This window comes from Lemur catta, chromosome 10 (assembly GCF_020740605.2).
Source record: "Lemur catta isolate mLemCat1 chromosome 10, mLemCat1.pri, whole genome shotgun sequence".
Classification (NCBI taxonomy): domain Eukaryota; kingdom Metazoa; phylum Chordata; class Mammalia; order Primates; family Lemuridae; genus Lemur; species Lemur catta.
Genome location: NC_059137.1, coordinates 31,590,307 through 31,613,454, shown reverse-complemented (window position 1 = coordinate 31,613,454; position 23,148 = coordinate 31,590,307). Strand labels below are relative to the sequence as shown.

General features: G+C 36.6%; 1 protein-coding gene and 1 long non-coding RNA gene across 2 annotated transcripts in view; one reads left to right on the top strand and one right to left on the bottom strand.

Moving 5' to 3' along the window:
* Positions 1-23,148, top strand: part of LOC123645789 (tomoregulin-1) — an 81,967-nt gene that overhangs the window by 50,312 nt on the left and 8,507 nt on the right. Inside the window, exons 6-8 of the mRNA XM_045562260.1 lie at positions 5,778-5,926; positions 7,675-7,740; positions 18,747-18,870. Coding sequence (XP_045418216.1) covers positions 5,778-5,926; positions 7,675-7,740; positions 18,747-18,870 — 339 coding nt within the window. The remainder of the gene's footprint in view (positions 1-5,777; positions 5,927-7,674; positions 7,741-18,746; positions 18,871-23,148) is intronic.
* The window catches only part of LOC123645791, a 55,730-nt gene that overhangs the window by 25,614 nt on the left and 6,968 nt on the right, over positions 1-23,148 (bottom strand). The window lies entirely within an intron of this gene.

Here is a 23,148-nt window from a genome sequence, read left to right as displayed (position 1 = left end):
TTGTTTTAAGTAATGAGAAAGATCTTTGGACGTTTGTTTAGTACAAAAAGCATTGTTACTAACTTTGGTAATTGACAAGTCATGATTTTTGAGCCTCAGTGACCTTTTAGCATTAATTTTTTTTAAGTGTACTGTTTTATTCACTTTGTGAGCACATGCTGAGATTGTAACAGCATGAACTTACCAAGAACAAGTCATGCTAAAGCCAACCTCATTTTCTTTTTTGATAGTGTAATAAGATTGCTGTATCAGGGCTGAGCCTCAATTGTAATATATATGAATCTAAGCAAGATATTCATCAATCTGGTTTGTTATACTTGGTATAGGAAGGCAGGTCAGATGATAGGTACAACTGTAGGTAGTTAACAACTTTCCTTAAAAGGTGTTCAATAATGGATTAATTTTTCTATGAACATTGAACATAGTTTTCTGATTATATGATATATGTCTCTGTTTTTATACTGTTCTAGTCTGTAGTTTTACTGATGACTTGGATAAAAGAATGAGATATTCTTGTCAAAATTATGAATATGTCAACCTAGAAGAGATAGTAGATGATAGACTTAGAGTCTGAAAGAGTTCAGCATGCTGAGATAATCTAAAATTTGATAGAAATAAATGTAAAGTCCTAACCCTGGGTTCCAGAGGATAGCAATCACACGTTTTGCAGGCCATACCTATGGAGTTCAGTACATTTAAGAATTTCAATATGGATCTACAGTTTAATTTGGTTATCAGAAAAGTTAATGTAATCCTGCCTGTGTTATGTAAGCATAGTATCCAGAATAGTTAAGGTATTAGTGTGTCTGTACTGTTGTCAGTGTTTTGTTCTTGGCCTCATACATTATGAGATGCTGAAGCTGGAGGGTGATCAGGATGGTGGGGAGGTTTGGACACTACAGCAAATGAAGAATTGTTGAATAAACTTGAGAGATCTAGTCCTGAGAAAGTGAAAACTTATATGTGATATGATGATTATTTTTGAATATTTAAATGATATTTTGGGCTAATTACATGTAGATTCAGAGGCCAGAATCAGGGTCAATGGGTGGAACTAATTAGTTTGCAGATTTGGGGGTCAGTACAGGGAAGAACTTACCTATGAAATGTACTGGCTTGCTGAGATATTAATATTAAGCTGTCCATTACTGCAAATGCTCTGGCAGGGGCTAAGTGACAATGTTGTCACAAATATTGCTGAGGGGAGCCCTGTATTAGATGGAAGATTGGGATAGATGGCTTTCTAAAGTTCCTTTCAGCACTGGCATTCTTTCAGTATTTGTTTAGATATAGTGATATTATGTATGACTAAATGTTTGTGCATGTTTTCACCCACACACAGGAGATTGTGCTCTCTACTTGTCTGTGCCCCTGCCTCGTATCCAAAAACTTTCTTCTGAACTCACCTTCTGTGATTAGCTAACTTCCCAATATACTCTCTGGTTCTTCTTTTCACCTCTTGTTTTCCAGAAACTAAACTTGTGCAACTATATTATTTTTGACTGCAGTGAATATTCTTATGAATTTAAATTCTTTTCTGGTACCTTGATTTTTAAATTGTGAAATATAATACATATTCAAAAGTATATAAAAACTTACACATTTTATTTAATCCACAAAAATGAAAGAAACTTTCTTGAATTCTACCTCCCAAGCCAAGGAATAGAATTTTAGTAATACAGCTGTCCCTCGGGCCCACAGGGGCTCTCCAGTCGCATCTTTCTTCCACCCACCTGCTACACTGCATTTTGTGGAAATCGTTCCCTTCTTTTCTTAATAGTTTTACCACATATGATAGATCCCTTAATAATATATTATTTGGCTTTTGGCTGATTTTGAATTTTATATAAATGGAATCATAGTATGTGTATTCTTCTCGACCTTCATTTATACATTATGTTTTTGAGATTCGCATTTATGATGCACGTAGGCGTAGTTCATTCATTCTCACTGCTTGTTGAACTCAGTTATTTGCCTGGACCACATCCTTTTATAGTCTATGTTACTGTTGGACATTTGGATTATTTCCAGTCTTTTGTTCTCATGAATAATACTGTTGTGAACATTCTTACCAATGTCTCCTGGTGTACACGTGTGAGAGGTTTTCAGGGGTCTTACCTAGTAGTGAAATTGCTGGGCATGTGCAAGTCTAGTTTTCCATGGGAATGCCAGTTTTCCCAAGTTGCTATAACTAGTAAGCTCACCCACCAGTAGAGGATGAGGATTCCCTTTGCTTCTCCTCCTTGTCAGTATCTGGTATTGTCTTTTGTTCTCAATTTTTGCCAAGTTAGTGAGTATAGATGCTGTCTCATTGTGATTTTAATTTCTTGATCATTAATGGGTTGAACATCTTTTCACATATATTGTTCCTATATGCACCTCTTTTACTTCTATTTATTTCTTTATACCTCCCCCATTGACCTTTTTAAAAATTGATTGATACTTATTAAGTATTCCGAGTATTCTACTGTTGGTTATATAGGCTGTGATTATCTTTGTTTGTAGTTTGTCTTTTTAGTCTCTTTATGAGGCATTCTTTATTTCCGAGTCAGTTACCAGTCTCTTATGTTTGATCTCCAAATCTTTGTAGTTTTGCCTTTCACATTGAGATTTCCGTTAATCAAGAATTAAAGAAATATTCAAACACATGGAAAAGGAGAAAAACATGAAGTGGACCTCTTCCCATATATTCACCTTCAGAATGTCCAATTTTGTTTCATCTTTTCTTCCTTCCTTACCTTTTATTAGGAAGTAATTTCAGCAAATCCCAGCATCATCAAGTCATTTTACCTGTAAAGATTTCCATTTTACTGATATTTTATCTGCTTGATATATGAATTACTGAGAGAGGTATGTTAAAATCTACTATGGTGGATTTGGCAATTTCTCATTGTGTTTTTATCAATTTTTGCTTTATGGATTTTGAGGCTATCTTAAAATATTTAGAATTATATTTTCCTGGTGAATAAAATTTTTTATTATTGTGAAGAGATCTACTTTTTTTCTCATAATCTTTTTTGCCCAGAAGTCTCTTTTATCTATTAATTAGAACCATACCAGGTTTCTTCCATACCAGACACGATATCTCCTTCACTATCCTTTTATTTTCAGCTTTTGGTATCGTTACATCTTAACATGTATCTTATTAGCAGCAGATAGCTGGCTTTCGTATTTTTATCTACCCTATCTATCTTTGTTATTGAACTAGAGAATTTATTAATAGTTCACTTAAAAATATTATAAATACTAATATATTTTAACTTTTTTTCTGTTGTCTTGCTTTGTACTTTTGTCTTGCCTTTGTTTCTTTTTCTCTCTTTTGTTGTCTTCTTTTAGAAGTTTCAAAGTTATGGATTCTGCTTCTTTTAGTGATAACCTTAGCAATTTTAATGTGCATATTCAGCTTATCATAGTCTGAAGTTCGTTAATATTTCTATTCTCCTTAAATGCTTTAATTTTAATCCCTCTAAATTTATACACTATCATTGTAATGTATTTTAATTTCCTATTTTAAAAAAATTTAACCACACAGAGAATGGTTGTTGTCTTATATGGTCAGTGTTTTGTTAACATACCTTATTTACACCTTTGTTTTGCATTTGTGTTTGTGTCTCCGACCTTCCTTATAAGGTCCAATTTTCCTTTGCCTTTAGAATTTCCCTTACTGACAGTCAGGAGGTGACACATTTTGTAAGTTTTTGCTTCTTCTAAATTACTTTTATTTTGCCTTCATTTTTGAAAGATTTGTCTTTATATAGACTTCTGTTATATCTTAGCACATTGTAGGTACTATTTCACTGTCTTTTAGCTATTAATAAGCAATTTGACTTTGCTATTGCTTTTGAAAAGGCAGTTTTCCCTCTTATTTTGGCTTCTTAGAAGGTAATGTTTCTCTTCTTTCTGGCTGCTTTTAAAGTATCCCCTCTTTTTTTTTAGTTATACAATTCCTCTATGATATTTCAGTGTGTAGATCCATTTTTAGTAATCCTGTTTGGGATTTATTGGGCTTCTTGGATATTTAGAGTAGTATCTTTTTTCGTTTTAGAAAGTTTGAAGAGAAATTGTTGAGAATATTGCCCAGCCTCAATCTCCTCACTCCTTCCGGAACTGCAGTCAGGTTTTTATTAGATCTTCTGACTCTGTCCTCCATGTCTCTTTTTCTCATGTGTTCCATTTCTTTGACTCTCTGCTGTGATCTGGGTAACTTCCCCTGACCCATCCTCCAGTTCACTAATTCTCCTTTAGTTTATCTAATCTGCCCATTGAATTTTTAAATTTCTAGTAACACACTATGGAAGTCTTTTTAAAATTGGCTTGTTTTGGTTATTATGGCATTTTATTTCCTTGTTTGTTATGGATATGTGAGGGTGTGTGTGTGTGTGTGAGAGAGAGAGCTGCTCACTTTTCTCAGATCTGTATCTGTGGAAAATCATTGAAGTCTAGGGTAAAGTTGATTTTCTCCAGGAAAGATTGCATTTACGTCTGTCATTTGCCGAGGACCCCTTCCAGTCCTTCCCCCCTTAAAATAAATTCTGGGCTTGAGGTTTTTCAGAACAACCAAGTAGTATTTTAAGTTGTAATTACCCAGTACCCAAGTAAGGGCTGGCTTGTGCCTTTGAATTCTCGGGGGAGATGTTTTTCTTCTCTTTCTCCAATGCCGTGGCTCAGGGCAGCCTTTTTTTTTTTTTTTTCCTTTTTTTCTTTTTCATTTAAATAGTCCTTTTGGAATATGACAACTCATTTCCAGTTTACCTTTATGCTGAGGGTTGTAACTTTCTGGGTTTCCAGCTTTTCTAGGGTCTCCAGACTCACACCTTAGGTGTGTCAGTGTCCTTTGTCTCCTTTCCCAGAGGCCTGCAAAGCCAAAAAATTGATAATTGATTTTTTTCAATTTGGCAAATGCCTTCAAGGTGAAAATCAGCTTTAGTGAGCTCAGTTGACTTTTGTCTGTTCTTGTCTTCATTTAACTTTTGTCCTGAGTATTCCTGGCTTTCTTATCACTTTATGAATGCATTTAAGAGAATGTTTTAAAATGTTTTACCCAATGTTTTTTGTTGTTTTCATCCAGAGGGTTAGTAAAGGTTCCTAGTCTACCATGTTGCTAGAAACAGGAGAGAGTCTGTTTTTTATTTTTATTTTTCTATTCCCTGTTAGATTTTATTGCTCTTGAGAGGAGTAACCTTGCCTTGGCCTTCCTGGGCCTTCTCTATAGTATGGTGCTCGTTGTTCAGTGGACACTCGGTTATCTAGGTAGATGTGTAACTAGAAAACACTTTGAGGGGTTTCCATTTTACATATTTCATATCTATTATATTTTAAAACCTTCCCAATATTTGTTAAGATAGATATATTTTTATTACCTCTATTTTACAGATTAGTAAACTAAGACTAAGAGGAAGAATCTGGACACAAATCTGGTAATTAGTAGGGCTAGGATTTAAATTCATGACCTCTGACTCATAATTCTGTGTCTTTTCCACTATGCTATCTTTCTTTCTAATTAATGTTGTTGACATTTGGCATCTGAGTATTTTCTCTAGATATGAAAGTTCTAGAGAAACACTGGATTAATAATATCTAGATGAAATTATCTCAAAATCCTCACCTGGAAGAAATTTTTAGCTGAGTATTTACTTAAGCTTTCATCAGTGACTTAAAACAATATGTGGCTTTCTGTTACAGGAAGCAGAAAAAAGGAAAGAATTGTTCTTTTTTGCTTTGCAGCATTGTAAAATACTTTTGCTGTAAAAATAGGTAATTTTTATCTTTTCCAACAGGTGTGTATGTAATATAGATTGCAGTGGATACAGTTTTAACCCTGTGTGTGCTTCTGATGGGAGTTCCTATAACAATCCCTGTTTTGTTCGTGAAGCATCTTGTATAAAGCAAGAACAAATTGATATACGGCATCTTGGCCACTGCACAGGTAAAATCCATTCTACTCATCCAGAGACCTGTCTTTAATATTATAAGTCTATAATCTTACTTGTATATTTTGGTAGTATTCTAAATTTGTAAAATGAGAAAACTTTGAAGCTTTATTTTCTTTTATTCATATTTCAGAATTTCTTCTGTTACTGATTTAGATTTTTTTTGTTGTTTATTTTTATCTTCTCAAGACATATCCCATGCATCTTGGTTGTTTATTTGTGGTTACTAAGCTGATTCTACCATGAAATTGAAGGTATATTTAGAGTTCTAAGGTAATCTCAAATTTGTGATGATTATAGCTATTTAAGAGTTAACTTATATTAATTACAATAAAACTATGTATATATAAGTGTTGCCATGTTTTTCTAAAAGTTTTTTTCTAGAGCATAACAGTTTACTTTGTTTTTACATTATCTCTTTGGCATTTTTGCCTATACATATTACGTACTGGTGTAATGTTACAGAATGTAAAAGAAAAATTATTAACTTCAGTTTAAAGTTCTTTTTGCCCTTCTTGCTCTTTATTATAGCTTGGAAGCCATGATTCCATATAAGAATGAGTTTTTTGTTTTTGACCCCTACTAGAAATATCCAGTCTCTACAGCTAGAGGTTCTCTATCTTCTTTCCTTAGTAGTACCCACATGGACTGGGGAAATGGATCATTTCCTCAGTGGCATATGTGGGCCAGGCACATTCTCATGGACTGGGATTGTACATTTTTCCTGCTTGCTTGTGTCCCTACCCCCCCCCACCTCCTTTGGAAAAAGGTTGTTAGCCAAAGTTTGGTACCTTATATCAGTAACAGATTATTTGTGACATACTGCACAACTGATTGCAGTACCTCTGGTCTAAGCCACCAAAGAATACCCAAGAAGCTCATCAGAGGCTCTCCAGGAGGGGATTGGATATGGGCATGATAGAGGAAACCATTTGCCTTGTATTGTAGGTAGATGTTCTGCTTTGCTTTAATTTTGAAGAAGTGTGATTTGTTTTTCTTTCATGGGGTGGCATTTAGAGTTTAGGTGGGAAGAATAGCTTAGAGAAAGAATATCTCCTCTGAGGAACCGATGCATTGTTTGAATCCTGGAATTTCAAATTTAGAGCACTTGGCCAAGTTTGAGAATTTTAATTGAAATTCATGCAGATTTCAACTCCTTGGAGTGGCTGGCCCTTACGTTTTATTTTAGTACCTTCTATACTTTTCCATCCACTCCTAACTATACCTTCCCTTTGCCTCCCCCACCATCCCCATGTATTGGGAAGCTTGTGCCTCCCTACAGGTATTTATGATTCATTTATAAAAGTCTTCCCAGTCCAGATACAATTCAGAAATTCGGGTCTTTTTTTTTTTTTAATAGGCTCTATTCCAATATAATGGTTCTTTTTTTAAATAGTAAATGTTTGATAACACAGCTAAGATTCTACATTTATTTTAATCTGCTGTTTCCAGGGAAACAGTGGTAGGAGAAGGTAAATCGTTCGGTAGTTCTTGGAGAAAGGGTTAACCTTTTCTCCTCATGGTATGTGTTATTTTAGTTTACTTAGGAAAGACTTTTAAAGGAGGTGACTTTTAAGCTGAAGACCAAATGAAATTAGATTGTTCATCATGCAAAGAGCTTACATACAAGATGCCTTGAGGCTTGAAGCAGAAATGGCATAGTTGTTCAAGAGAATGGTGGAAAATATGAGCAGGATAGTGGACATTGCATGTATCTTAATTTGAAAATGACTTTCACTTACAGACACAGATGACACAAGTTTGTTGGGAAAGAAAGATGATGGACTACAGTATCGACCAGATGTGAAAGGTACTGAATCATGATTTTCTAAATTGTGTCCAATTATTGAAATATGGTCACTAGATGTCCTTAGTAGTTCTATTTCCATTATAACAACTCCTTCAACTTTGCTGTCTGTAGTAGTATACCTAATGTAGTTGATTATTAGTATTAATATTAACTGAAACAGCTAGGGTATGTCTCAGTTTACAGCAAGCTCTTGGATATGCTTTTTTTGATTAAACTTTTTATTGACATACTTGTACATTCACATGCAGTTGTAAGAAATTATACAGTAAGATCCCTCAAATATGCTTTAAAAAAATCCTCTTTACTCCTCTAGAATCTGCTATTAAAATATTAACATTTGCCCTCTGTGCTCAGGTCTTTGAGCCTTGTTCCCTCTGCCTGGAACTCTTTATTCCCTTGTTGGACTAATTCCTTCTCATCCTTTTAGTCTCAGCTTAGAAGTCATTTCCTTTTGGAAGGTATTCCTTGATCCTTAAATCTAGATTAGGTGCTTCTCTTACATACTCCCCTCTCCGAGCACTTAGCCTACTCTTTCACAATTGTCATTTTGCTCATTTGTATCCCCCTCTAGGCTGAATTCTGTGAGGACAGCAGACTGTCTCTGTCATGTTCACTGTGCATTCCTAACACCTAGCGGAAGATCTGGCACATAAGTAGCATGGACATAAGTAGTATGGGCCAGTTCCATACTTGTCCAAAGAATGGATGTGGCTCAAAGAAGCTGTAGGATTTATTTGCACAGAGTCTCATGGCTAATAAAGGTCAGAGCAGAGACTGGATTTCAGGTCCCTTGACCTCAAGTCCATTGCTCTTCATGATTGTTTTCACATCCATTATTTTATTTGATTCTTATAACTATCTGATAAGGACCAGTGGGAACATTGAGGATCAGTCAGGTTATATTTAGTTAACCAAAATAAATCTAGATCTTTGGCTTCTAAGATCCAGTACTTCCACGTAATTGCTCTATCACAAGTGTGTCTTCTATCCATTGTTTGGTTATACTAAGGAACATAATATTTTTATTAAAATATGTGATCTACCTTTTATGCCTATCTTCTAAAATATATAAAATGGGAATGATAATAGTACCTATCTCATAGAATTTCATAAAAATTAAATGAGATCATACATGTCAAGTGCTTAGAACAGTGTCTGACATACTCGTAAGTGCTCAATAAACAGTAGCTGTTATTATCATTGAATAATTTGTTACTTCCCTAACTTGAATCATATCAAAACCATGAGCCCCAGAAATATCAGTTTCCTGTGTTCATATAAAGTGCTATATTTAAGATAGAAAATTTCCTGTATTTCCATAGGAGACATAATAGATCAGCCTCACTTTTATTCATTATACTGATAGTACATGACTAGTATATGAAGGCCATTTTTCAGTATTTAGAAGCTTATAATTAGGGCAATTTGGGAAATTATGAGTGCCCAAAACATATATGTGCTGTTGATAAAATTATATAGATAATTTAGTGCCTAGGCCACTTTTGAGATGCTGAAAAATTTTTAGACATAATAATTGATCTATAACTTAAATGATATTATAATGAGTAGATATAATTTATTATGTGCCTAATTTATGTTGGCCTTTTTACTATTTGTGTATAGAAATTATCTAATACATGATATACATTTTTAAAGGGCTTGTGATATAGTGGGGTGTGGTGGTGTATGCCTGTAGTCCCAGCTACACAGGAGGCTGAGGTAGGAGGATTGTTTGAGCCCAGGAGTTTCAGGTTACAGTGAATAATGATGACATCACTGCACTCTAGCCCGGGCCACAGAGCGAGACCCTGTCTCACACACAAAAAAGAACTTGCGATATAGTAAAAAATGCACGAAACCAACTTCCAACAAAGTAGAAATTGATTATTGTCACTAAAGTAATACAGTTAAAAAGCGTGATGGGAGGCCAGGCACGGTGGCTCATGCCTGTAATCCCAGCACTTTGGGATGCTAAGGCAGGAGGATTGCTTGAGGGCAGTAATTTGAGACCAGCCTGGGCAAACATAGTGAGACACCCATCTTAAAAAAAAAAAATCAGGTGGGTGTGATGGTGCGTGCCTATAGTCCTGGCTACCCAAGAGGCTGAGATAGGAGGATCACCTGAGCTCAGGAGTTCTAGGCTGCAGTGAGCTATGATCACATTTCTGCATCCAGCCTGGGAGATAGAGTGAGAAAATGTCTGAAAAAAAAAAAAAACCAAAATAAAAATAACTCCTGCAATGGGAATTTGGAAAAGACATTACTCTTTAGCGGGGGACAATGGGGGTCTGAGAAATGTCATGGAAGAAGTAGAACTTGAATGAACCTTGAAGGATGGTTAGGATTTGAACAAAAGTCAGAAGGATATTTAAGGAGGATAGAAGAACATGAGCCAGAGATATGACAGAGTGTATAGGAATATGGTAAGGAATCCGTTTTGGCTAGAGAGTAGGGGCTTAAGAGGTAGAAGTGGAAGGCAAGGCTAGAAAGATAGCTTGGGGACAGATTGTGTCGTCTTGAATGCTGTACTGTCCTAGGGAATTTAGACTTTATTTGTGGGCAGTAGGGAATGGCATTATTAATATAAAATGTTTGAAAAAGGCAAGGCTACAAAGTTAACCATTGGAATGATAACAGAAAGAAACATTGTGCTTATTGTATACATTGCAGTGGAAGCAGGGAGATCAGTTAGATAGACTCAAAAGGAATAGACATCTGCCTGGATAAAAGTTAAAAGTGACTAAGACTTCAAGCTCAGATGACTTGGATGATGGATTCTATTCATAGAACTAAGGATGTTGGGAGGGGAAGGGTATTTGGAGTAAGGTAAGGGAAGATTTGATGATGGAGTCTATTGATTGTATATTGGAGTTCTTGGAGTTCGAGGTACTTGTGGAACTCATCCAGGTGACTTGGATCAGCATAAATTTATGAGTTAGTACTTGGATGTAGAGATGGTAGCTGAAGTCATAAGAATGAATGGGAGTGATTATAGAGTTGCACTGTCTAGTACGGTAGCTAGTGGCCACATGTAGCTATTTAAATTTAAATTAATTAAAATGAAATCATACTAGCCCTATTTCAGATGTTCAATAGCTACATGTGACCAGAAGCTACCATATGGGACAGCACAGAGATAGAACATTTCCAGAGTTACAGAAAGTTCTGTTGGACAGCACTATAATTTAGAAAGGAGAGAAGGCCCAGCTTGGGATGAAGCAGAAAGAGGTCTGAGGAAGAATACCAAGAAGAGTACACAGAAGCCACAAGGGAAAGGATGGCTAATAGCTTAAAATGCTACAGAAAAGTGTAAGAGGACTAAACTATGCTTGAATTTGAAGACAAGGGGATCATTGACAATTGGACCAAGGAATTTCTTGAATGAAAGAATGAAAGATGAAACCCAAATTGTGAAAGTTTTCTATTAGTAAGAAAACAGAGGTTAAACAGTAAAAGCAAACCTGTTTGCTTTTATTTTTTTGTTCTCATAGCATTTATTTATAGGAGGCCCTTAGTAAATATTGACATCTGTAATCATGCACAGCCAAGACGGAGCAGAGATCCAGGGACGGAGGCTTCAAAGTAAAAAGCAGGAATGTGGCACCAGCAGGAAGCTGGAAAGACTGGAAGATAGTGCTCAGTAAGGACAATCTTTTAAGTAACGCTCTTAGAGAAGAGCGCTTGTGAAATGGAGTATTTGGCTGTCCAGAACTGTAGCTGAATTAGAGCTCTTCTTGAGCTATTGGAAAACCTGTGGTAAATACTGAAATTGGAGTGTTAGAAGCTCTTTTGTAGATGTTGAAGTCCTAAAGGATATGATGATTGAGCATGAGTTGTGTGGGAGATGGATATATGACATTTTAAAAACTTTATTATAGAAAATTTCAAAGATACATAAATAGATTAGTATAATGAACCCTCATATACCTAATACCCACCTTCAGCAGTTATCAACTTTGTCATTCTTGTTTTGTCTGTGTACCTCCACCCACATGATTATCATTATTCTCATTTTACAGTTTTTTAAAGGTATAATTTACAACACTGAAATGCACAAATCTTACCTGTCAGTTTTGACAAATGGATACACCCTGCGTACACTGTACCTTATTATCAATAACATTTCCATCTACCCAGGAAAATTCCTTTGTGGTACATGGCATTTTAATGTGACCATTTTGATTCAAAGATATTTTCATACAGCCTGAAGTCTAACCATAACACCTTTTTATTACAAAAACATTCTCACTTTGTTCCTGAGCTTCACCTCACCCCAACTCTTACCCCATCTTTGACCTCATTCTTGAGCCTCATTAGTCTCTCTACTGCTGCTGCTGGCCAGCGGTACCAGAGATATCGAGATATCAATATCATTGTTCCCATGACTTGGTGAGTACTGTTTGTATATTTCAGCCCAGCTGTTTTGATGTGCCCTTTTAAAGATGGTTTTGCCAGATTTGCCTTATCAGAAGGTAAGACTGTGAGCCAGGTGCTAAGCTCTCTGAAGGAAATCTGAAAGCGTATCATGGAGCATAGTGGAGAATCCTGATGAGGATGGTTAGAAGGCTCCTAGAGGGGAAGGTTGTTGGGAGAGGGGCGTGGAGTGCTGGCCTGGAAATGACAGTGGTGAGCACGTCAGGGGAAGGAGGTCTAGTAAGTGATGTGGTCTTGGCACTTCAGGAAGGTGAAAGGGGTATTTTCTAATGGAATGGTTGAGGAGGTGGATGAATTTATTCCCATTTGAAAAGGTGTTTCTCTGGGCAGAGTGGGGAGGCTAGGAAGGGAAGAGCTGGGTTGGTCTGGAGGACAGTGGGGTTTACAAATGAGAGCATGAGAGATGTTTATACCTAGATAGGTAATTCCTTAATAGGGTCCAAGGAGACTGTGTGAGGGGAGGTATGTTAGTGATGGAGGTTAGGGAGTGCAGGGTAGTATAGGGGAAGCAAGACAGGATATTTTGAATTTTTTAACTGTAGGGATTTATAGAAATAATGAGCCCTAGGGTTACTGATGCAATGTTGCTATAGCTGTGGCCTCAGCAGTTTACCTTCCAGGTGCATGTCTCAGTTGCTCATAGCAACTCCTTATACTTTATTTGGGTTGTACACTGATGGACCGGGACAGATAGCCAGTGGAACAGGCCTTCGTAGATAAGCCATCTGGTACTGGGTTTTCTTATAAACATCATCTCTTAGAACCATAACTATCCTTTGTATTTGAAAACACTGCTGGTGGTGGTAGATTTGTTTCTGAATGCTTCTGGGGGTGAAAGGAGCCACTGAGTGACCAAGTGTGCTTTTTATATTGCACAAACACATTGTTCAGAGACTAGCAGTTGCAGTTGTTGTTCGTGGAGCCTGTCACCACTTGCCTAAGGGCATTGTTTAGACAGGATCATTCTGTGCCCAGTTCTTACTGTGTGTAGGCTTCATCTCTTCTGTGGTTTGTGAAAACATGCTTTATTGCATCTTTCAAGTCTTTTATCTTTCCTTTTTGAAGTTGTCTAATTTATGCGGCCTAAAGAGCAGGTGCTTGGCCATTCTGCTTTTGTCCATTCCCTATACATCTCCCAGGGTAGCTTGGTGAAATACTAGCATAATGACTAAGAGCTTGCATTCTGGAATCAGACTTGCTCTATGCTTTAAAGTTGTGTGTCCTGATTTTTTTGAGCCTCATTATCACATCTATAGTTGGGGGCAGTAATATCTACTGCCTTGGGTCACTCTGAATATTAAACGCTATATTACTGAATTCCTATCATGCCATTATGGTTATTACTAATACTTTTGTTTTCTGGTTTCATTTTTGGTAACCTGGCTTTGTTCAAAAGTCTCACCATTGGTGTTATCTGTCTTACTATTTAATATGATGGTTTATGAGTGACATCAGTAGGAGATTTACATGTTTGCTATTATTTAATCCTCCTAACAACCATGTTATTCTCATTTTGCAGATGAACGAAGTGAAACTAAGATTTTGTTGCTCTTCTTGAATGGCAGAATAAGGATTAGAATTCAGGCTTTCTGAGCCCTGGTGCTCTTTCCTTTTGTATCACAACTATTCCAGAATTCTGTTCTTCCTTGCTTACTTTCTTAATTACCTTCAGAATATTTAATCTATTCTCAGCTATCATCTTGGTGAACTTTAAAATTTGTTCTTTAGCCTTGCTCTTTCTCTGAGCACTAGTTTCACATATTCAATTGCCTATTGGGTCTTCGTACTTACTTTTTGCTTTTTTTATCATTGCCTCAAACTCCAGGAAATATCCTGGTGCCTGGAACGTAATAGGTGCTTAACAAACACTTTTGGATTACTGGAGATCTAAATTTGAACTCAGCTTACTATATTCTCTTTACCGAACCTTGTATCGTTAGGCTCCCATTTAGAGTCATTTTAATGGGATTCCTTCATCAGACCAGATGGCCTCCAGCAATCCTTCCAGATCTGAGTTTCTGAGCTCATTCACTTTCCAAAGCATCTTCAAGCTGTATGTATTTATTTCTGTGTCGCTAATAATATCTGTGAGCTTTGGCTTGGCTTTTCATTGCCACAGTTTGGATTATATACTAACCTTCTAAATGGTCACCTGATCTACCTGGTCTTCCTAGTACCCTCTGCCCGTTTATCTTGTACGCAGTTATTCAACTAATTATTTTAATAGCTTTATTGAAATATCACTTACATACCATTAAGCTCATCTGTTTAAAGTATACAATTCAGTGGTTTTTAGTATATTTACACAGTTGTACAAGTGTTACCATAATCTAATTTTAGAACATTGCCATCACCCCCAAAAGTCCGTTCCCTCACACACATTAGCAGTCAGTCATTCCCCATTCCCCTTTACCACGAGCCCTGGACGACCACTCTCAATTTTTATGTAAAACACAGCTTTCGTTGTGTTGCTGTTCAGCTAGCTAGAAGGCTTTCAGTGTCTTCCTTGTCCATATGATTAAGAAAACATGTCTCACCTGGAATTCACATTTTTCTATAATCTAGTTTTAGCCCACTTTTCTAGCTTTAAGTTGGAATGTCTGAATGTGCCACTCTTGCTAGGTCGCTACTCGCTTGTTCTTGAGAATGCTTTGTGTATTATACCTTCCCTGTGACTTCTGCTGCTCCTCAATCTAAATGTGTGCTTTGAGGACTAGCTTGAGTCCTACTCTATCAATAAATCCTTTTCCTGAGTAACTTAGCCTGTAGTGAGCTTCCTTTGAATTTGAACTTCCATAGCACCTAGTATTATAAAACCATCTTTTGTTATTTAATTGTAAATTGCCATGTGAGACCCCTTCGCTTGTGTTGTTCAGCTTTTCATGTGTATTTGTTGATTCCTTAAGTTGACTGTAAGCTTCTTGAGGTCAAGGACCACATAAGTTTTTTTCTTTATATACTCTGCCGCTTAGCTGAGCATACGAATATGCACAGAAACACTATGTAAGTATAATGTCATGAATAATATTGGCATTGAATGAAAGGTTGAATTTGGACTTTGATACACGCTTCAAGGCCTTATTACATATGTCCGTGTTTTATATGGCTTTACTTTGTCTACAGCTTGATACCAGATTCTTTCATTAATTCATTCAGTAAACATTTATTGGTGCCATATTTTGTCTATTAATTTCTCAAAACCCTGTTCTTAATTTAGTTAACTTTTTCTTGCTACTTTCATGTAGCTGCGTTCTCTGATAGCTTTAAGCTCTGTATTATTCTTGAAATTCCCTGCTGTTTATAGGACTTTCTTATGGTAGATTAGTACATTACCACAGCCTCTGCAGACCTATACACTCCTATTGTTACATACATTATAGGACTTGATTATTATAGGCTGATATGTAACCTAGGTCTCTGTAGTCCCATCATTATGCATTTTCATGGTTGTATCCTGAGAAGTGCTGTGGGAGATAACTGCTTTCCTCCAGTCACTTGTGGCATGATTGGGAATGTAGAATGGCATTTTTAGTTTGAAACTGTAGCAAGAAAAGTACATTTGACTTTAGTTATTTGGCTTCTGTTAAACTATTTCTCATCCAGCCTAATTACTTTAGGAAAGTCCTCTGCTTTGATCACAAGCATTAATAAATAATGAAGAATCATTAATTAAGTTTCAACCTCTCTTATGAAACACAGTATAGAACTGCTATAAGCAGTTCAGTTCACTAAGGTATTCAGGATGGAAACTTTATTTGGATAATAATTTTTTCAATGGAAAACAACAAAAATATAATTCATGATTTTTTTTTCTCCTAGTAAAGGATTTTAACTTGTAGGACTGAAGACTTTCATAGTACAACATATCCACAAGTGAAAATTGGAATTCTTTCATTTAACAAACATTTATAGACCATGTAATAATACTTGGTAATATTTATTTATTGAATATTTATTGTTTACCAGGTGCTGTTCTAAGTTCTGTATACACTACATACTTAGTATGCTAAATGTATTATCTCATTGAGTTCTCAAAACAACTGCATGAGAAGTGGACATCATTATCATCTCTATTTCTAAGATGAGGAAACTGAGGGCCATGAATGGTTAAGTTAATTGCCTTTAGGTCACATTGCTAGAGAGTGTGTAACCAGGATTCAAACCTAGGCAGTCTCACACTAGAGCTGTGCTCTTAACCATTGTATATACTCCGTTCTAAGTGTTAGGAGTTGTACACAAAGATCTAGATTCTTAAGGTGCTCACGGTGTCATGGCACAGACTGATTAAAAAAACTCAGATAGCTTTAATACAGTATCATGAGCATTGTAATAGAAGAGTGGGGTGCTCAGGTTTATAGCAGCCCAAAGGAAGACTTGATTCTTTTGTCACTGCAGAATTATAGTCTGGGAGCTGGAGGAGACCTTATAAGCCCTCAGATGACAGGATATGTCTTTATTTTTGTATCCCCAGTACCAAGCAGCGTACCTGGCATATAGAAGGTGATCAGTAGATGAGAAATAAATTAGTCATCTATTTCGCACTGTCCAATATGGTAGCTATTAGGCAGGCATAACTATTGAGCTCTTGACATGTCATTAGTCAGTCAGAATTGAGATGTGTTGTGAGTATAAAACACTAGATTTTGGAGACTTACTTTTTTAAAAAAGTAAAATATCAATTTTTATATTGGTAATATGTTGAAATGGTAATATTTATGGGCTATATTGGGTTAAATAAAGTATATCATTAAAATTAATTTATCTGATTTTAAAAAAATATGGCTTCTAGAAAATGTAAAATTACATATATGTCTCATATTAGACTTTTCTGTTGGACAGTGCTGAGCTCATTCAACTCCCTCAGAGAAGAGTAAGTGATTTGACCAAGGTCAGAAAGTAGTAAAGATACTTCTAAAATTGAGAATTTATATGTTGGATTCCCTGATTTCTAGTTCAGTTCTCTTTCTGGGCATAAATTAAATTAGTACAATGTAAATATATACATTTTTAGGTTAAATAGCATCATTTTAGTCTTGTTAAAGGTGACATGATCTCTCTGCTTTAGTTATGCTATCATTGAGCTTAATAATCATTAACATTTTTTTGTTTATGTAAATTCTGATCCTCAGAAAATCTGCATTTTTAGTTCTCAGTTTTTTCACACTTGGCACCTCTATTCTCACTTCTCCCTTAATCTTCTTCCCACACACATGCATATACTCACAGCCTCCTATTTCATTCCTTTTAAATTTGTTTGCATTAACATTTTTCAAATTTTATTAACACTTTTTATTTGTATTTTGGGGAGATAAAGCCCTATGCTGTTTGTTTTGGTGGGTGATGTACATACATTAGTTATGTTGCGTAATCCTCTCAAAACCACATGAAGTATAGGTTCTATTATTCTGATTTTACAGTTTTGAAATCTCAGGTTTAAGAGGTTAGTATGCTCAAGGTCACACGGCTGATAGTGTGTTGAATCTGTAAGCTGGAACCATGAGACAGAAATGGCAGGGAGCCTGGGAATTTTCCCTATACCTAGACAGGCCTGTAAATGTGGGGGAACTCTGTGTCCATTGGAGCTGAGGACTAATGTATTGGCATATATGCCCCCAAAAGTACAAAAATCCATTCCAGAATTTACATGTGTGTGTGTGTGTGTGTGTGTGTGTGTGTGTGTGTGTGTGCATATGTGAATGTATGAGAGAGAGAATGAATGAATATGATTGATTTTGAAGACTAGGTCCCATGTCTTTGTCTTTCCTGCCCTGTTCCATCTCTCCTTCCTGTCTCTCTTTCCCATTTCTGATGGTGATGTTGCTCACTGTACTTCTGTTTTCTTCACTTCAGCTCAGTTTACTTCAAATCATTATACCTGAGTCTGACCAGATGTTCATCAATGTGTTTATAGTGGTGCTCTTTAGGTAGAGGGGTCTCAGGTTATTTTAAATTTCTTTTTTATTTGTTCTTGATATTATTTGAATTTTTTTTTTACAATGAACATCTAAGAAAAACTATATGAAAAGAACAGCAAAGGTATTTTCATTTGGAAAAAAATCAATATGCTTGATAGTTTTGATTTCAAAAATACACCTTTCATCCTAAAATTTCAGAATCCCACAACTTGCTTTCTGACCTTCCAGTGTTCTTTTGGCCTCAATTTCATAGCACCCAAATGAATGCTTAAGTTCATTCCCCAAAAGCCAATGCTATATACACCATCTCTCTGTCACAGAGGTGAGCTTTCTTCTAGAGCTAGCATTTATTTCTTTAGCAAAGATGTTTCATTTTCTTTGCCAGGTTGTTTTTAAACAACAGTAGCTCATGGTGGTCACATCCTGCAAATATTTTTAAATGCTTTGAGTCTAAATAGTCTGCCTGCTGTGTTTGCAGCATAAGGGGAAATGGAAGGGATCCTGGGTCTTTTCCAACCCTGATAAATTTCCTTTTCAAATTGCCCAGTAGGTAGTTGACAAGGGGTGAATTTATTTACTGTTTCAGAACCTTTGAAAAGTTCATATTTTTCAGCTTGCCTTTTCACTGTTTAGTGACTTGGTTTATGTTCTTTTAAGATGCTAGTGATCAAAGAGAAGATGTTTATATTGGAAACCACATGCCTTGCCCTGAGAACCTCAATGGTTACTGCATCCATGGAAAATGTGAATTCATCTATTCTACTCAGAAGGCTTCTTGTAGGTAAGTCAGTGCTTTCAGATCAGTGGTGAGAATTTTTTTCCATCAATGGCCACTGCTCTATAGAAGGCAATGAAATGTGGACTCAATATTACAAAAAAGTAGTGTTTATTTGCAGTAGATAAGTAAAAAATAAATCAACATCATCATTTGGGACCTGGCAAGTAGTATGCAAAAACAAAACTAGATGTTTTATTAGGGTTTTAAGATTATGGACTTAACATTTTAAATATAATGTTATACTTTTAATATAAACATAAATATGCCATATTCTAACACTATTTTTGATTTTAGGCAATCTGTCACAAGGCAGCCGAGAAACTAAAGAATGTATTAAGAACAGAGAGCATGTAACTCAAGTAAAATATGTGCTAAAATAGATTTCTAAAAATCAGGGGATGTGGATGAAGAAACAAGTGTGAATTAAGAGGTGGAAATGGAAAGGGCATAAATCCTCAACTCCCTGATTCCAGAGAGGTTTTGTAACTTGTTCAAGGTCAACAGCAAGTTAGATATAGAGCTGGGAAAAAACTGGGTCTCAGATTTCCTGATATTTAACCTACTAGTCTTAGTGTTTTTAGCTGCTCTTTGTCTGTCTGCTGCTACCCCTTCTTGCTGCTACTGCTAGGAACTCATCCTCCTCCTTAAGTTGGTCTAGTTAACCTGGCGATGTTTCGATAAACAAGAGGAGGTTGCTATCATTCTGCTCACTCTTGCCTCCTGGAGTTTGGCCAGAAGCCTTTTTTTCCTTTCTCAGTCAAAACATAAAAACGTGGAGAAAATTATCCTTTTTTTCTTTTGTTCTGTCAATCTGGAAGCCAGTGAATCTTTCCAAGAAACAAAAGGAAACTCTTGGAAATCAGGTCTTCTGGATCCCTCTGCTTCTTTAGCTCCCTACTCCTGATTCTTTCTTTTTCTCCTGCTGCATAAAAAAATAAAACATAACACTATAAAACCATTAATGACTGAATAGTTCTTTCTTAAGCCTTTTGCTTTTTCCTGATTGAAAGTTCTCCTTGTCTTTGAAGGAGCTAGCCTCCCCTTCCCTCTTTTTCCTAAACATTAAAAAAATACAGGTGTACAAAAGAGAACAGGCCAGTTTTAAAACCAGGTCATACAGTGGATTCCTCACATTTGTCCCATAGTGGCATACATATCTTGATAGAAGTTCAGATCCTGTTGTCCTCTTAGGATGGCATATCTTTCAGGATACTTAAATGACGGATACAGGAAGATGGTGTTCTGGTAATGATGTGATACCAGGTCACTTTGTAGTATTTTACTAACTGACAGTAAGAGGGTTGAATGGTATACTCATTAAAGGCTTTGGAGCCTGAGCTGAAGTGAAGGATATACTGACTTGGCCAGCTTAGTGTCCTTTGGAAGTTATTTAAAATTTCTGAGCCTCATTTTCATCATTTCTAAAATTGTAATAGTAATAGTACCTATCTCACAGTGTTGTTAAAATTAAATGAGATTATATGTATAAAGTCTTCAGCATAATACCTGGTATGTAGTATGTAGTAATACTTAGTAAATAGCAATTGATACTAAACTGTAAGTCTGTTATGCCAAGGACTCTTTGTTTTGTTAACCACTATTTCCCAATGCCTAGTGTAGGACCTCGCCCAGTAAATATTTTTTCAATGACATGTGATGATTTCCCTTTTTTCCAGACCAGAGGAGTTTCTTAAATGCTAAAGAATCTCTTTTCTACACACTCACAGCTCTTTAAAAGCAGTTGACCTTTTTTTTTTTTTCTTGTCTGAGTATTTACAGTGTCTACAGAATCAGGCCATAATATCACTTGAGCTTCCACTAGTAGGTAGGTGTGGTTGGTTAGCAGTCAACAGGCAGGGAGGAGCAACTTTTAGCCACAGTCCTACTATTAGATTAAATGTCCTAGCATTATGGCACCATTGATTTGTTTACTGATTGAGTGATTGGTTGATTGATTTCCATCAAATTCTACCTGACTCTGAGGTGTCTCATTTGAATATGACAAGGATCTAGGGATCTTGCCTTCAGAAAGCATACAATTTGGTAGAAGAGACTGACAAAGTCTTAAGTAATTTAAATATAATATGAAAAGTGCTATCATACATAGATATACATGAAGTGATTTTGGATTTCAGAAAAGTTACTTCATCCTGAAGGCAGGTGGGGGACATTGTTGGAGGAAGGGTCAGGTCTCACAGGAATTTGTGCCATCCTAGGAGCTTGGCCTTTATTTTAAAGGTAGCGAGGAGCCATCACAGGATTTTAAGTAGCAGTGATGTGATCACATCTGAAAGCCACCCTGGTGGCACTGTGGAAAATGGATCAGAAGACCAAAAGTTAGGAGACTTAGTAGGAAGTGAGAGCCTGAATTATGTGAAGGAGTTGTTGTGGGGCTGAGATAAGTAGTAAATGGATTGCACAGAGATAATAAGGTGGTTGAATTCAGAGGTATTGGTGACCAGTTGGGTATGAGGACGAGAACAAGAGGTTGGTGGAGGTTGGTGGGAGAAAGTGTCTGAAGAATCCCCAGGGTTTTTGGCTAAGGCCTAATTGAGTGGGAAATACATTGGGAATAGGGAAAAGATTTGGGGGTAAAATGATAGATTCAATTTAACATGCTTGGTCAAAGGTACCTGTGGGAGATCCGCTTATGGATGTCTATTAGACTGCTGGACATGTTTTGGTTTTAGAACTCGTGAGAGTGATGTGGGTTGAAAACGTATGTTTGAGAACTGTTCTATCTCTGGCATATCTCGTCTAGTTTCCACCTAGCAATCCTTCTATCCCAATATGCCTCCAATTTATTGATCCTATCACCTTTTCAGTGTTTCATTCCCTGGATATCCTCATTCTCTCCTTGCTCAGCTTAAATTCTATAGTCAATCATTATATTATAGTTAATCCCTTGCATTTGAATCCTTCATCCCTCTCTTGCTTCATCATAGTCACTCTACAAAACTACAGTCCTGGTTCATTCCACCTTCTCACCCACTGCATACCTACACCTGTGTAGCTGAACATGGCTGTTGCTGAAAAGCACACCACCAGGTTAACTTATCTCTCTGACATTTATACCTGGTCTCAAACAGGGCCTTTTATGCTGCCCAGCAGTCATTCTGCAGCTGTAGTCCATCCATTCTCCTCCACTCTTAGATGATTACTTTATTCCTTCACCTCTCTGCTTAGGTTGTCAGTACCTGCCGTCTTGTCCTCACTCTTGGCTGATGATTTTGTTTCCAAGTTCACAGAGAAAACTGAAGCAATAGGAGAACTTCTGCAGACTTTCACTGTCACCTATCAGCAGTTCTCTCTCTTTTTCTGCATATCATATATTTTGGTATCAGTATATGTTATATATATTTATATTTTTATTTCCTCCATCTTGAAAAAAACCCTGTCATTCTCACTCCCACCAGCTACTGTCCCATTTCTTTCTTTTCCTTTGTAGAACTCAAAAGAGTTGTCTAAAGTCTGTCTGCAGTTCCTCATCTTAGCATCTCTCTTCAACCCACCCCAATAAACTTTTGTCCCCAACAGTCTCCACTGAGACTGTTCTTGTTGCTAAATTCAGTGGTCAGTTCTTAGTCTTAAATTACTTTTGAATGATCAGTAGCACAACTGATCACTCCTTCCTGTGTGATAAGCATCCTTTACTTTGTGTCAAGGATTTTACCCTCTCGTGGTTTTCTCCTACCTTGTTGGATGTTTCAGGCTTCTTGGCTGTGTCCTCCTCTGCTCCCTGATCTTTCGATGTTTTAGTAGACCAGGGCTCAGTTCTAGTCCTCTTTCTTCTAACATAACCATGTCATTTACTTATTATATTTATTTGCCATAAGTAGATGGTAAGCAGACCAGGGATTGTTTTACCTGTTTTGTTCACTGGTGTATCCCAAATTCTCACCACAGTAGCCCACACATAGCAGGTACTCAATGTGTTAAATGGATGTGTGAATGAATCTCAGTACATGAGGACCTGGGAGTGAATGAGATTACCTATGGAAGGTGTGTGGGATGAAGGATGTAGAGGGTGGAGGACTGACCCCTGGATTCTCCTTTAATCAATAAAAGAAGAAGAAGAGGAATAACCTAGAAGTTAATACTCTTGGAGAGTATAACCAAAAGTCAGTTGTAGAAAATAATATCCAGGGAGGACTTCCTGAACGATATATGGCCTATACATTCTTTTTGATATTCGGGTTTTAATCTTTGGATTAAATCAAACCATCTGAGAGCTTGTATCTCTAGGACATTGTTATAGCTCCCTGTAGAACCGTTTTTATT